Source organism: Symphodus melops (assembly GCF_947650265.1).
Source record: "Symphodus melops genome assembly, chromosome: 14".
Taxonomy (NCBI): Eukaryota; Metazoa; Chordata; class Actinopteri; order Labriformes; family Labridae; genus Symphodus; species Symphodus melops.
Window position 1 is genome coordinate 3,491,780 of NC_136704.1, and position 15,000 is coordinate 3,506,779.

Below are 15,000 nucleotides of genomic sequence, written 5' to 3' on the forward strand. Positions count from 1 at the left end.
TCTCTCTCTCCCTCCCTCTGTCTCTCCCCCCCTCTCTCTCTCTCTCCCTCTCTCTCTCCCTCCCTCTCTCTCTCTCTCTCTCTCTCTCTCTCCCTCTCTCCCTCTCTCTCTCTCTCTCTCTCTCTCTCTCTCTCTCTCCCTCCCTCTCTCTCTCTCTCTCTCTCTCTCTCTCCCTCTCTCTCTCCCTCCCTCTCTCTCTCCTCTCCCTCTCTCTCTCTCTCTTCTCTCTCCCTCTCTCTCTCTCTCTCTCTCTCTCTCTCTCTCTCTCTCTCTCTCTCAGGGTGGAGTCTTTCTTTCTCAGGGTTGTAAACTTTTACACATGTTTGGGTGCTGCTCACTTTTAGTGTCTGTAGCTCTTTAAAATGTACAACGTGTGAAGAAACGTTATGGCGGCAACACCTCGCATAAAACTTTTTTTTCAATCTCCAGTGTTGCTTTGTATGAAGCGCTCCTTGAAGGTTAACAACATGTAGTAGGTCTTCAGTGTGTGTGTGTGTGTGGTGTCATGTTCCTCTCAGTGTTATACTGTGCAGACTGCGGTCTCTTTGGGCAGACAGGGCAGGGCATTAATAATGCAGAGACCCTGGAGGTGACTTTATCTCAGAGGAATACCAGTCTGAGTGTGCTGCTTGTTCAGAGTCACACCATCATCATCATCACCACACACTCCCCTCAAAGTCTGTGGCTCCAGTTCTTTTAACGCCATAATTCACTGACCTTACCCCCCCCCCCGACAAAAGATGTTGAAGCCCAAACCTGTGAGCGAGCGCGTTCATTTCAGTCGTAAGTAGTCGATGCTCTGCTCTTTAGAAACCTGCACTGTCATCTCCTCAGGGGATTTGGGAGCTTTGACGTGTCACTTCCTTATTGACTATTTGTTTGAAAACGGGAAAGTATTTTGCTCTGCATGTTTGTTAATGAGGTATAACTGTAGACGCACATGTTTCCTGATAAATGCAGACTGTCCTTTAACGTGTGCAATGGCTCCATACTTTACCATCCTCTCTGCACCGTCAGCAGAAGCACCACGCTGGTTTCTCACCGGCTGACCATCCGTGATACTGTTTCTTAAATACTTTATTTGTAACCATGTGAGCACCTTTGCAGAGTCGAACCTCGCTTTAGTTTGAGTGTGACCTGGAGTGCGGTCTGTTTGCTCTGCAGTGAAAGCTGTTTATCGAACCCTGGTGAGGCCCAAACAAACGTACACAGACCACTTGTAAAGGTCTCCAACTTTTTTTTTTTTATTGGACTCTGGTGTGATTTGTTTGTAGTAGGAACACGAGCCGTCTGTAACCACTGTGGTTTCTCTCTGTTCATCATCATGGAGCATGTGTGAAAGACCACAGGCAGACCTGACGGAGCCTCACACACAGTTTGGAGTCTGGGTGGATGAGCAGGTCCTGGTTCAGGAGGATTAACAGGCTCCTCCTCCTCATCTGCCTTTGAAAAGAAATGCACATTTATCAGGTTTTTTAAACTTCTTCCTTTAGTGATCAGTTTGATATCAGCCTTGAGTTGGACTGTAATCAGGAGCACTTTCTTCATTCCTCAGTGTGTGGAGTCTTTCAAAGTCAGGGGTGCTTCTGTGTTCAGATAGGAAAGAACAAAGGACACGCTGAGTCTCTTTAAGATGTAAAGACTTCACACAAACAGAGAAAATTAAAGATGCACCACATGTCAGTAACTGTAGCCTGCCATTGTCCCGTGTCTTCTGTTTTGTACGTTTCCCTCCCTCCCCACTGCATCAGTGTAAAGTAGCTAGGGAGGTGAGTGTGTGTTGATTCATGTGTGTGTGTGTGTGTTTGGGACAGCAGTGTTTATGACTCACATTCACTCCATAAATCACAGCCGTTATTACTGTGAACTCTGAAAGTAGGATGTTGAGAGGTTGAATTGCTGGGTTGATGTGGTGACTCACAGGGGAGGGCTGCACTCACAGAGGTCAGAGGTCACAGAGTAATGTCGGTGCCCAGGCAGGGAAAGTCTGGAGACTGTGCAGCGTTCTCTCAATGACATGTTGAGGTTTATGTTTTCACCCTGTCAACAAAACGCAACACGCCTGTTTTTTAAGAAAGACAAGTCAAACGTGCGGATTCTTTCAGTGGACTGTTTGAAATGCTGCTGAGCATCGTTGGCCTTTTAATCGACATTTTAGAGGGTAAACTTGATGAAACATGAACATGGGAATAGATTCATTGATAATGAAAGTAATGCTGGGGAGCAGAATGGATGTATGCTCATCATCCAGCACAGGATCTGAAGCACAGATTGTCTCAGTGTGCAGGCAGCTGTCGTAACAGCTGAGCTGCAGCACCTGCCGCAGAAACCAGCAGTTATCTGAACATCAGCAAACATCTGTATCAGCCAGTTTCCCTGTGAAAGCACAACCTTGTTTCAACCACGTTAAGGAGCTGGAGGGAGGACTGATGTCACATGACTCATCACAGCTGTCCAGACTGAGGCTGAAAACAGACATCGTCAGCATGTGGGAGAAAAACACTGACCCGTCGTGACCCACAGAGAAACTCCATCTGCACAAACACACGTCTCCGAGGATAGAAACAACACACAATGTCTGCTGGGTCATCTTATGAAATAAACATAATCATTATGCTGTGTGCATTTCATCGTCTCTGCACATTTCACATTCTCACAACTTTTACACCCTCCCTGAGCGACATCTTTCACAGTCCTGCACACACTCCCCAGCTCTCACTTTGAAAACAGCTTTATTCTCAGTATTTTACAAAACTCACTTTTATATTTATATACTGTCATTTATTATTGGACTGCTCCCCTTGTGTATAAAAGCTGTTTTAATCCAGGACTAGAGGGAAGAAGAAAAACATCTTCAATATGAAGCTACGAGCTAACAGAAATGTGCTAACATTAGCATGCTAACACAACAGAGCAGGACACAGACATTTGCAGCTCGAGCAGACGACAATTTTGTCTGCAGCATGCACAAAACTTGCACACGTGAAGGGGGGGGGGCAAAGACCGGGGCAAAGAGCCGTCTGTTTGTTTTGGTTTTGTGCTGGCGCGTTCACACTCTTCCTTTAAGTTTGAGGATAAAATAAACGTCCTTGTTATATTAAATATAATATCACAGACTGTGTAAAGATACATGCATGCACAACAGGTTTATTTTGTGGCCTTCACGTTCAGAGATAGGACAGTTGACAGAGTCAGAAGTCACGGGGGAGAGAGAGTGGGGGATGACATGTTGGGCAGGGGTCAAAGGTCAGACCCAAACCAGGCCGTCTGCTTGGAGGACTTCAGCCTGCGTACACGGGGCACATGCACGAACCCCCATAATGAAGTCTCTATGCTGCGAGAGATGAAACATGCATACTTTTTTAAAACCTTCAATCTGAAGAATACAATTGTTCCTCTTCTAGCTGTTGATGATTGTCATCTTTAACACAGCGATCACATGATGATGAGTGTTGTTGTCCGTGTTAAAGTGATGTCATCTTTACTGGATTACAGAAAGGGACGTCTCTCTGCTTCCGACAAAGTCAATCCCACTTCCTGCTCATTTGTGTGACTGAGCAGACCTCACGGTGCACCCAGGTCTGTGCGACTTTGAAAAGCACTGACCCCGACGTGATTTGAACACGCAACCTTCTGATCTGGAGTCAGACGCGCTACCGTTGCGCCACGAGGTCCTGCTGCAGCCCTGGACATTTGAGAAGCTCGTATCTCTCCACTACTCCCTGTGGGAGCGTGAACACTTGCAGGAGCTAATGCAGCAATCATAAAACACACACAGGCACATGTTCTCTTGTTCTCTCCCCCTCCTCCCTCCCTTTCCTCCCTCCTCACTCCCTTAAGGGCTGCAGCCTTTGTGTGGTCTCTGACGGAAACAGGCAACGCTCCCCGGTACAAAGACTCAGATAATGGGGTGAAGAGAGCTTTTGTCTGGGCCTAAGTTACAAATGTGTGTGTGTGTGTGTGTGTGTGTGTGTGTGTGTGTGTGTGTTTGTGTGTGAGACGCAGAGAACAACCACCTCTCTGTTTCCTTGTTCCTGCTGCAGAGGATCAGATAAGCAGATACCTGATCAGACTGAGGAGGTGCTCAGTGTGTGAGTGAATGAATGAAGCTCACGAGTGTCTAAACATGTCACTGTGACGGGAGGTCACAGCCACACCCCGTTCACGTCTAACCTGCTAAATATGTGTCAGCATACGAGGGAGCTGTATGTCAAGTCTGCATGTGTGCACGTCAAGCCCTCAGATACACACTAAATCCTTCCTTTGCTGCCTGAGCTTCATTTCCCAGCACACATTACAGTCTGTCATTTACATGCCAAACTACGATACGCTCAACGGCTCCTTTATTTGCTTAGCTCTAATCTGGTTCATGTTAACACACACAGGTGTGAATTCTTGTCTTTTTAAAGATACTTTAAAGTTTGGACACCGCTGACTTTGGCAGTGACTGTAAGGGAGAACTCAGCGTTTGTGCACCTCACATCACAAAGATACTAAACAGTTTGTTTGAATAGTTGCTGCAGAAACGAGCTGTGATAGCTTCGCCCGTTAGCAACGCTTCACAGACAGTGGTGGGTGGTTTCAGTCCAGCTGCAGCCTATCAAACTGGACCAGGACGTCCTCAGACACACCTGGAAGTGTACTCTCTTTCATCAACAGGTGGAACTGTCCTTGCTCTTGTTTTCATGTGGACCGATCCTGTTGGGTTTTTTTTCAAGGTGTGAAAATCAGTAAATCATCTTCAGGGCCTGATCTCTGTGCATGATGAGCACGAGACGTTTGCTCTCATACTGTCCGTTTTTTTAGATTAATAAAAGATAAACACAGTGCACTCAGTGTATAAGGCGTCTGTGCGTAACGTTTTATTTTTATTTTTGACATCAACATGTGTCGTGCTTCAGCAGTCTGTGTTCACAAGCCGAGGCTGACCTTTGGCTCAAGTTCACCTCTGAGGTGAAATCTTACACTCTGACCCTGATGAAGCACAGTTTACACAAGTTTCTACACGTCATTAATCTTTGTTCCTGTTTACAGTACTGTGGACAAATATGTGCTGTTCTCACATTTCCTCCCACATGTATGTGGCTCTTAACAAAGCTCTTCAGGCTTGTTTGTTTCTGTGGCTTTTCTCCATTTTCATACAAGATGCTGTCGGGTGTTGCCTCTGGTCCTTTGTGTCTGTTTAATAAAACAAACATATTAGTAACTCTAACGAGCTCAACAGAGATTTTATGTTTGTGTGGTCTCGTAATGGAAAGCCGTTTGTCTTCAGACGGGGACAAAGAGCAGTGTGGACATGGCGTGTAGATGTGGATGTGGGTTTTGGTAAAATGACCTCACGATGAATGACAACATGTCTTGCCACAATCTGTTGAGCCGGTCTGACTTTGAACACGGAGAGCAGCAGGACGGAGAGAAGTGATCCGAACATGTCTGCGGAGTTTAAGTGTGTGAAAAAGACATCTGCAGCCGAGGAGAAGTGCAGAACGGCACAAAGTGTTGTTGTAGTTGAGGAGATGATGTTAACAAAATGAGCTGAGGTCGACTGCTCTAATCATTTCCACAGCTGTCCTCCTCCTCACTCTCACACTGACTCTGTACACCACAGTAACACAGATGAATCTGTCACACTGGAGATCTGCTGCTTGTCTTTCTCTTCAGTCTATTTCACTGCCTGTATAGCAGAATGTAGCAGCTCCACATCTCTGCACTAATGCATGTCCACAGGTCCTGTGTGTGTGTGTGTGTGTGTGTGTGTGTGTGTGTGTGTGTGTGTGTGTGTGTGTGTGTGTGTGTGTGTGTGTGTGTGTGTGTGTGTGTGTGTGTGTGTGTGTGTGTGTGTGTGTGTGTGTGTGTGTGTGTGTGTGTGTGTGTGTGTGTGTGTGTGTGTGTGTGTGTGTGTGTGTGTGTGTGAGAGAGAGAGAGAGGCATGTCCCTAAAAGAGTGTAAACCCAAGTTCCCCTCAGGGTGTCTTAACAAAGTATTTTAAAATAAAAAAAATAAAAAAACTCATTGCTCTGCTCTCACTGTGCGAGTGTGTGATGTCATTCCACCAAAATAACAGAAAATCATCTGACCTGTCCCGACTAAGAAACAGTCGTGCAGGCCTGACTCACAGTGCTTCAGAAATCGAAACATTTGCAGGTTAAAAAACATGCTATCAGATGTTGGTATCTGTATTTGGAGTTGCTGTTTTTGATTCCACTGGCCTGTAAAAGAAATGATCTAGAACATGTTTCAAGAGAAAAAGAGACAAACGCTCACACCCCCCTAAAACATAACTAGCGGAAGAAGATATCTGACATCGGCTGACTGGCTCAGTGACCGGCCTTTTGTTTCTTCAAGGCGGCCATTTTTTTCTAAAGTACCACTAGCTTGGCCAACGACAGATGTGGAACAGAAGTGGTGTGATTCTCTGTGAATTCTGGATCCTAAATGTGCGTCTACTGCAAGCAAAGCACATTCCTGTTTTGGACAGCTGCTATATTGGAAAGAAAAAGTACATGTTTGGGAATGAAGGGCGGGTCTTTGGACGCTGGGAGGAGGATGCTACACCTAGAGAAAATGAAACATGCACACTCAACACAGAAAGGCTCCAAAGTAAAAACCCTGAAGAGTCTTGTTTTGGGACAACAGTAACTAGTTTATAACTGTACCATGCTGCATTAGAAGGCTAAAACACCACACAGGTCTTTGTGATTAAAGAAAAAAAAAGAGAGTCCCCAGCATGATGCTTAATCACAGATTTGAGCTGAATGATTGGATGAAGTTTCCTCAGTATGAACCAACCAGGGTTGTGTTCTTGCTCTGTTTGCACATCAAACCATTCAGAGATGAGCACCAACACATCCCATCCAGTCCAGTCCCAGTTTGAGTTCCTCTGCTAATGCTCTTGTACTGATGAGTCCTTGACCCAATAAAAAGTATTTCTTTTGGCTTGTTGGAGGCAGAGCACCATGCAATCATTTTATGCAAGCTCAATCTCAACCGTGCAAGTCAGCGTCCCATGCTTCCCCTCCGTTCTACGTCTGTCTGTCTGGGATTACGTTTTGAGCCATAGCTTCTCCCCAAATCATATTTGTGTTCCTTGTAATCCATCTGAGGATGGTGGAGGATGATAATGTTAAACAGACATGGAGTGTGTTAACATTTAACCCCTCCCCCCCCCGTTCAAAGCTGAGGGTCAGTTTGTGGTTTGTAATGACTTCCAGAGACGGCTAATTTTTCTTTCTTCTGGTTTTTCTGAATGTTTTGCAGAAGCATAAAGAGGAGATTCAGCAGTTTTCCATTTTCTTTTTTTTCAAGTCATCTGAATCTGAATCTTGGCGACAATATCAGATTGTTCTTTGCATTGAACATAGAAGCTGCACAGTTCTCTCTTTGCTTCTTGTCTTTTTGTACAAACTTGCAGTCTCCTCTCTAATAACCTCAGGCGGAAGGAAAATACCACAGAGTTATTCCCCTCATGATTTGGACCATTTTGCCTGGTGAACCACATTTGAGTTCCGAACAACAGAGCTGTGCATGAAGGCATTTAACCACACACACAAACACACAGCTCAGTTCTGTACCAGCAAATATAGAAATAAAGAGACAGCAGGGGTAAGAGCAAAATGCAGACTCTGATGTTCTGCTCCAACATGCTGAAGGAGGAGAAACCTCACAAATTATTTTTGCCATCATACCATCTCTGTGCTCGAGCTGAAAACAAGGCCGATACCGATGTGATTATCAGGAAGAGAAAAACACAATATATCAGTCCATATTTCTGTTCTTTGTCGATTCTGTAGATAGATATACACATTCAATTCAAGTAATAAAAAAACTTTATTTTTCCCCGGGGTGGGGGGGGGGGGCAACACCACACAACTGATTGTCACACATGGAGACACCGACTGTGTTCACATGGACTTTTTTTTGTGTCACATTTTTGTGTTTTTGCATGTTAGCATCGTATCCTGATTTCTATCTTCTCTATGCTAATTTAAAGAGATTTGATAAAAAAGGAAAACATGCAAAGTGCATCTTTATTTTCACCACTGGAAGTTTCAACGTTGTCATTACTCTGACGCTCGTTTCTTTTCATTTTGTTCTTTATGGACTCTCCAGTGTCAGTTTTCTCTCTTGACATATCTTGATGTCATGTTGTTCCCATGGCAACATTTATTGTAGTTGGTAAAAACTTCCCTTCCTGTGACAGTCTCACAGCCACCTTTCCCTTCTTATGTGCTGCTGTTGTCGTTTGAAGTGCTGTGTCTAATGTTAATGAGACTTTGTGTGTCCAGATGAATATTCAGGTACTAAGCTGTGACACAGACTTATCTCTATAAACAGAAGCGTGTTTATAAGACACATGGAAATGCATTACACACTGTTACTTGTCCAACTTTTCAAAATAAAAGCTCTTATTTGCATGTGTTTGGGTTCACTGGAGGTCGTATTGATATCTTACATCAGGGAGGTTGTACTGGAAGGACGTCGCCTTGAGTACATTTCTGAGTTATTTACTTATTATTTGATTCCAGCTGCTCTGTCAGTCACACTGACGCTGTGTAAAGCTATTTATTAATCTCACCATAGATTACTCTACGACTCTTTTACGAAAAAAAAACATGTTGACAAAATAAAAATTGTGTGAAAAAAATCGTGATCTCAGAACTCCAGGTGAAAAAAAATGTGATTCATATTTTGAAAGAATCTGATACAGTGTTTATAAATGCATGATGCTGATGTTCTAATGCTAAATACAAACAGGATACGGTGGATCACCCTTTTTGACGGTATGCACGGACATGTAACCATGACAACAGCTCTTACTTTCACCCCTTGCCCTCTCACAGAGAAACAGTTGAGCTGATGTAGCAGCAGCAGCAGCAGCAGATTAAAACATTTCATAACGGCTATCATGATGTAAATCCACGAGCATGTCAGTGTGCCTGTGTGCCAGCCGACCGGATCATTACATGAGCCGCATGGTGATTAGATCAGCTGATTCCTAAGGAGAAACAAGCTGCTAATTCCTGCTAATATGTTGTATGGCTTGACTTACATAATGCTCCAAATCCCCGGTTTATATGGTACAGATAAAGCTGATCTCATTATTAAGCTAATGCTCGTTCTTTTTTTCCCTCCAGGACATAAGTTACTGGGTTCAGGTGCACAGGCTGGAGCATGATGGAGGCATCTTGGACCTGGATGACATGCTGTGTGACGTGGTGGACGACAAAGATAGGGTGAGTTTTTTTCATGTACAAAAATGCTCAAGTTACATGTGCACGTTGAAACTTTGTGCATAAGGTTTTCACTTGTATGAATGGCTTCGGGTGAAATTTCTTATTGCGGAGATTTTTCCAATATGGTAAAAAGGTCACGAGAGTTGAGGAGCTCTCCAGCTGTCTCGCCACGTGATGTTTTTGCACGATGGCCGTGAGTCAGTCCTCTCCATGACTGAATATTTCTGTAAATTCAGACATGTTTAACACTACTCGTGGGATTTTTTTTTAAAAGCTTGGCTCATGCACATCGTGGAGTTAAATTGCAGACTGTCAACATCAGAGAGGAGCGCTTTCATCAGCAGTGACTCTTTGACTTTGAGACGCGCTGCTCTCATTGTGTCCTCGTTCATCTTGATGCCATAGTGAGACGTTTACCTGCTTCCTCAAAGGGTCCACAGTAGGTCTTATCCCATTGGTCATTGGCCAATCGCTGGTCAGGTGAACCAGTGATTGGTCAGAGCATTAGGAAGGGAAACACAAGCTACTGCTAACTAAGCTAACTTCACATTGTCAGGACTTTACATGACCAGCGAGAGTCCAGCTGTGCTCCATTAGCTGGAGCTAAAAGCTGCTTCTGTTTTGGCTTCAGTGTTTGGTTAACAACTTTTCAAATGTGCACCTGGTGCATGATGGGAAATAATACAAACAGGAGTCTTTTGAAGTACATGAAACCCAGTCCTTGCTAAATCTCGTAGCTGGAGTCAGACTGATGTGTTTCAGGTGAAACGTCTGCGTGTGATCACCTGTCTCATCACGTGACCAAGCAGCAAACTGTTACTGCACCATGCTCTCTGTAGAACGGTGTCTTCCTCCTCACAGTCCCTTTTCTTTGACTTTAAATCCTGGAGATGAGTTTCTTCTGTGCTGCTCAGCTTTGATGCGTTTGAGGCCACGTGTCGTTTTTTTATCTGCCTGTGTGAAGGTGAGTGAGCCAAATCCATGTCAGATTACCCACAGCCAACTAATACCAACTGCAGATAATTACCCACAATCCCATTCGCCCCTGCTGTGGGAACAGGGCTGACTACACCTGAGTCACCAGCAGTTTGCCTTTCATCTTAGCGGGCTCCAAACCCCCTCTGTGCGTCTGTGAGCGGGAAAGAGATGAATGAAATGACGAGGTATGAAAGACGTTTGGCTGCTCTACAGTCACACAATTATAAATACATGAGTAAATGAAATCCCTGGCACACAGTCAATGATGTCATCTTACAGACTGAACGTGTGTTACAACATCGATAGTCATCAAAGTGTCTCCTGACTACACGAGTGATTAATCAGGCGTTTGAATTGTTTCAAAGAAGACTGAAGACAAAGCCGAGCTTCGTCGTGTCTTCTGTCAGCTGGAGACGAAACATGCCAGCGTTATCTCGGACGTGTTCGCAGGTTTTCTCAGGGTGTCCGGTGTCACAGAGAAACGCGGCTATCGTGTGAAATCTGGAAACGTGTCGTCCTCGAGAACACTGTGATATAGTTTTAGTGCTGCTGTTGAAAATCACCTTTTCCACATTCAGCAACATTATCCAGGTTTATAGCGGTTTGAATGAGAGTAAAGTTTGAAGCTAACAGTTAGCATGTCATGGACTCCACAGAGAGCTTCAGAAACATGCCTTTGAACAATGAGTTTGATACATTTAAAATGAAGACATCCGTGTGAGTTATGGATATAAATCATATCGAAGACCTGCTGTCAGACCTGAGAGAAGACCTGGAGGAGCAGATGTCATGTTCATGAGGTTAATGAAATACTGTTCATGAATGCATATAAACAAACTAACATTGATATAAAAAAAGCAACTTTAAGCAGGTTTATGTTTTTTCTCTTCAGTCTGAACTTTACAGAGAGCTGTAAAATATGTGCAGTGCTGCTTGATATGCAGATGCTTTCTGCCGTCGTGCCTGATTGAGAAACTTGTTTCTGTGTATAAAAAGATGGATTCATGTGTTCATGAGCGTCTGTGCAGGTTATTGTGGCTGTGCGCTGGGTGTCATGGAAACGCGTCAGGTGGGATCACGGGTGAGAGCAGATGTTTTGCACCTGCTGTCTCAAAACGCTCTTTTCACTCTCCTCTCATGTCGTCACGTGATCCTTCATAAAAGAGCACACACACAGACACACACACAGACACACACACACACACACACACACACACACACACACACACACACACACACACACACACACACACACATGAAGACTGAACTGGTTTTCAAACTGATTAAAGACCATTCAGCACATTCACGTTGCTTTTGCTCTGACGCTGTGAGAAACTGCTCCCCCTGGTGGTTGTGTTTGCTCTTTACATCTCACTCCTGACCAAATATTCAAATCTTTACGAGGACAAAACAACCAACCCCAGTTTTTATTTGATTCTTTTTGTACCAGTCACAAGAGTGTGTTTGCGCTCTGTGTTTCAGCTCAGCTACTTGTAGTTCAGCATCAAACCCAGCCCTGAAAGTAAACAGAGATAAAACACGGCTGACACGCTGCTGGATGACTCTGCATGACACACATACAGAGAGTGTGCACAGGTCAGCTGGATGTGGGCCGAGAAAACCAGCCCTCACTCTGTGTGTGTGTGTGTGTGTGTGTGTGTGTGTGTGTATGTGTGTGTGTACACATGATTTTATCTGCGTGTGTGTGTGTGTGTGTGTGTGTGTGTGTGTGTGTGTGTGTGTGTGTGTGTGTGTGTAGTTGTTGGTGGTAAATCCAGTCAGTCCAGTTCCTTGAGTTTAGCCATGCTTTCTGAAGTGAGCTCAGATTTCATTTTATTTCTATGTTTCATTCATTTCACTCACAGCTCCTGATGTCTCCTTTTCTCGAGGTTCCAAACGCACATAAAAAAAGAGTTAAACATTCATAAACACATGTTTGTAAATGTACAGCCGCTTCACTTTCAGTACCTCCACATCATAAAGGATTCATATCAGGCTACTGGTTTTAAGAAGTTCTGTCCCTTCACTCTTTCATTTTCTCGACATTTATTCAGAAGTTCAGAGAAAATTTGTCTGGCTAAATCCTCCAATCACTACAGTTGGAGTTTCTTGCAATGTAATGAATGTAAGGAGGAGACCGAAAAGGTTTCAAACCAGTTAAAACCACCTTACATCTGTGCCTCTCTTCTGTTGAACTAAACTGTTACTGCTGCGTCTGTGTGCGTCTCTTTTTAAAAGAAGGAATCAGAGACCCCATCGACCCGGCACAGCGGCCCACTGCGGGCGGCGCTCTGCTGACATCAGACTGACCCGTGCATCAGTCAAAACATACATAAATTATAAACTGGGGGAGATTATGAACGGCTGTCATTGTTGCCGCAGTAAAGTTTTAAAAACAGGAGAGCGCTCTCGTTAAATAGAACATCTTTGATCCTGTACTCGCAGCCTATCACAAGCTCGTGTTAGTAACAAACCAAACAGGAAACGACATGTCATCAAAGTGGCTGTTTTCATTTACAGTTTCTGCAGAATAATTGTACATGTGAGTCATTATTATAGAACATAATGATGGTAACTGTTTAAAGGAGAAGGTGTAATGCTTGTTTCGTCTTTCCCTGACTGATTAAGTCGTTGTTAACATGGTGATGAAGAGCTCAGCTTTGATTTTTAAAGACAGTGGAGTCAGGGCAGTTTGAGCATAAAGGTCACTGACCCCGACGTGATTTGAACACGCAACCTTCTGATCTGGAGTCAGACGCGCTACCGTTGCGCCACGAGGTCCTGTGGGAATTTCCCTGATGACTTCTGTTTGTGTGGCTAAGTTTAGATCAGAGCTGTTTCTGCTCTCTCTCCTCCGTTACAAACAGAAGGAGAGTATCTCCTGACTCTGACACCTCCGGTTCAGTTTGGATCAGTGTGTCGCTCGGTCTCTGAGCCGATGAAGTGCAGCCTCGGACGTAAACGTCGGTGCAAAACTTTATCATAACAAATATAAGATCTTTGTTTTGGAGTCTTGATTTCCCCTGTGTGAAATGTAAATGAGTCATATGTAGGTGCAGCGATAACAAAACAAAGCAGGAGGGGAGTTCATGTAAAAACACATGGTGCAGCCAAGCCTGTGTGTGTGTGTGTGTGTGTGTGTGTGTGTGTGTGTGTGTGTGTGTGTGTGTGTGTGTGTGTGTGTATGTGTGTGTGTGTGTGTGTGTGTGTGTGGTATGTAGGACGTCTGGCTCAGGTTCAGCAGGCTGTCCTACGGTGGAGCTGCATGCTGGGGCCTGTCCGTCTCTGCTTCACACTGATTTACTATTGAACATGAAAAACTGGAGCGCGTCTGGACTATTTGGATTTTGTGTTTCTTTCATTTTTACAAGTTTCACTCCTCAGGGAAGTTGGTACTTTGTTCATTCATGAGTTTTATTTGAAAGATAAACTGCTCCTTTATTGATTACATATGATCTCAGATTGCAGACATGTTTACTCTTCTGTGGTAGTTATCTTCATGGTGTTGATTTCCACTCCTGCCTTTTGGAGCTCTGCTGCCACCAGTTGGATCAAAGTGTGAAGTAGAGGAGTCTCAAACAGCTGCCTCTCTGATGCACAGTGAAAGGAGAGGCTTCCTCCTCGCTCAGTCTGCACGCTGCAGGTCTTTACTGTACACGCACGCTGGTGTGTAAGGAGAGTGTGTAGGGAGCGGTTTGACAAAGGCCTGCATAGTTTGGCAGAGGCATCGCTGTTTTCATTCTCTCATCCTGCCAAGAGGATTATATCATATTTTACATTTTAATCTAAAGCTGGATGTTGTTCTGTTGCATGAGTCATGAGTGTGTCTCTCTGCTGATGTGTCTGAACACAGAGGACTCTGAAGCTGCAGCTGAACATCGGCGTGCAGATCAGAGGCTCGTGTGCTCAAACATTGTCGTGCAGTGGATTAAACAAAGCTGTTGTGTACGATGCAGATGAATCCCACCGTTTGATTTGCATCGATCATTATGACCTTTGAGGTATTTTCTGCACATTTTGGGGTCAAAATGGTTGAAAGTGTAGAATTGAATCTGTCCACTGTTTCTCCCTGCACCTTTGAGATGAGCTGTAACGACTTCAACACAGCCTGTTTTAATCTGGTGTTTGACAACATGAAGCTTTAGTGACTTTAATGTCAAAGAAGGAGAAGTCTGAGCAGACTGTGTTGACATAATCAGTGCCTCACAGGATACACAGGTTAGGCTCAGATTGCAGGGTCGCCGTGCTATTCCTGACACGAAGCTGCTCAGAACTGATTCTCTGCCCTGATTATTTTGTAGTGTGAGTCGTGTGAAGATCCAACCTTAACATCCCCGATCTGCTCGGAGACGGATCGATATCAGTGTGTGATATCTAGGATTTAAAGTCTTGATGAATCTCGGCGACAGGAGTACGTGGACTAACCCTCCACAGTGTGCAGCACGATCTGAAACACATCTGACAGTTAGACTCTGACCTGCAGCTCTCACTGAACAACTGACAGTACATGTCCTGTCACCCACAACCTTTTTTATCACATCTCTAACTGCAGACTCCAGAGTTCACAGGAGGTCGTGTGAGCTGATGTGTTCCTCTGCAGGGCTCGATAATCTGAGATGTGATTGTGATATTCACAGGATTATAAACTCCTGTCGTCTGAGCCAGCCTCTTTACGTTTATGTGTTTGTGTGGTATCCATGGCAACCCTTAGAAACACTCCTATCTACAATACTCTCAGAAGATAGTGCAGACTTTGCTCTCATGTCTGGTTTTATAGGAATGCTTCCTG

General features: G+C 44.4%; 1 protein-coding gene across 3 annotated transcripts in view; it reads left to right on the plus strand.

Annotated features, from left to right (window-relative positions):
• pard3aa (par-3 family cell polarity regulator alpha, a) overlaps positions 1-15,000 on the plus strand; it is a 354,935-nt gene that overhangs the window by 34,727 nt on the left and 305,208 nt on the right. For all 3 annotated transcript variants that reach the window (XM_079361704.1, XM_079361705.1, XM_079361706.1), the window contains exon 2: positions 9,135-9,233. In XM_079361704.1, coding sequence (XP_079217830.1) covers positions 9,135-9,233 — 99 coding nt within the window. The remainder of the gene's footprint in view (positions 1-9,134; positions 9,234-15,000) is intronic.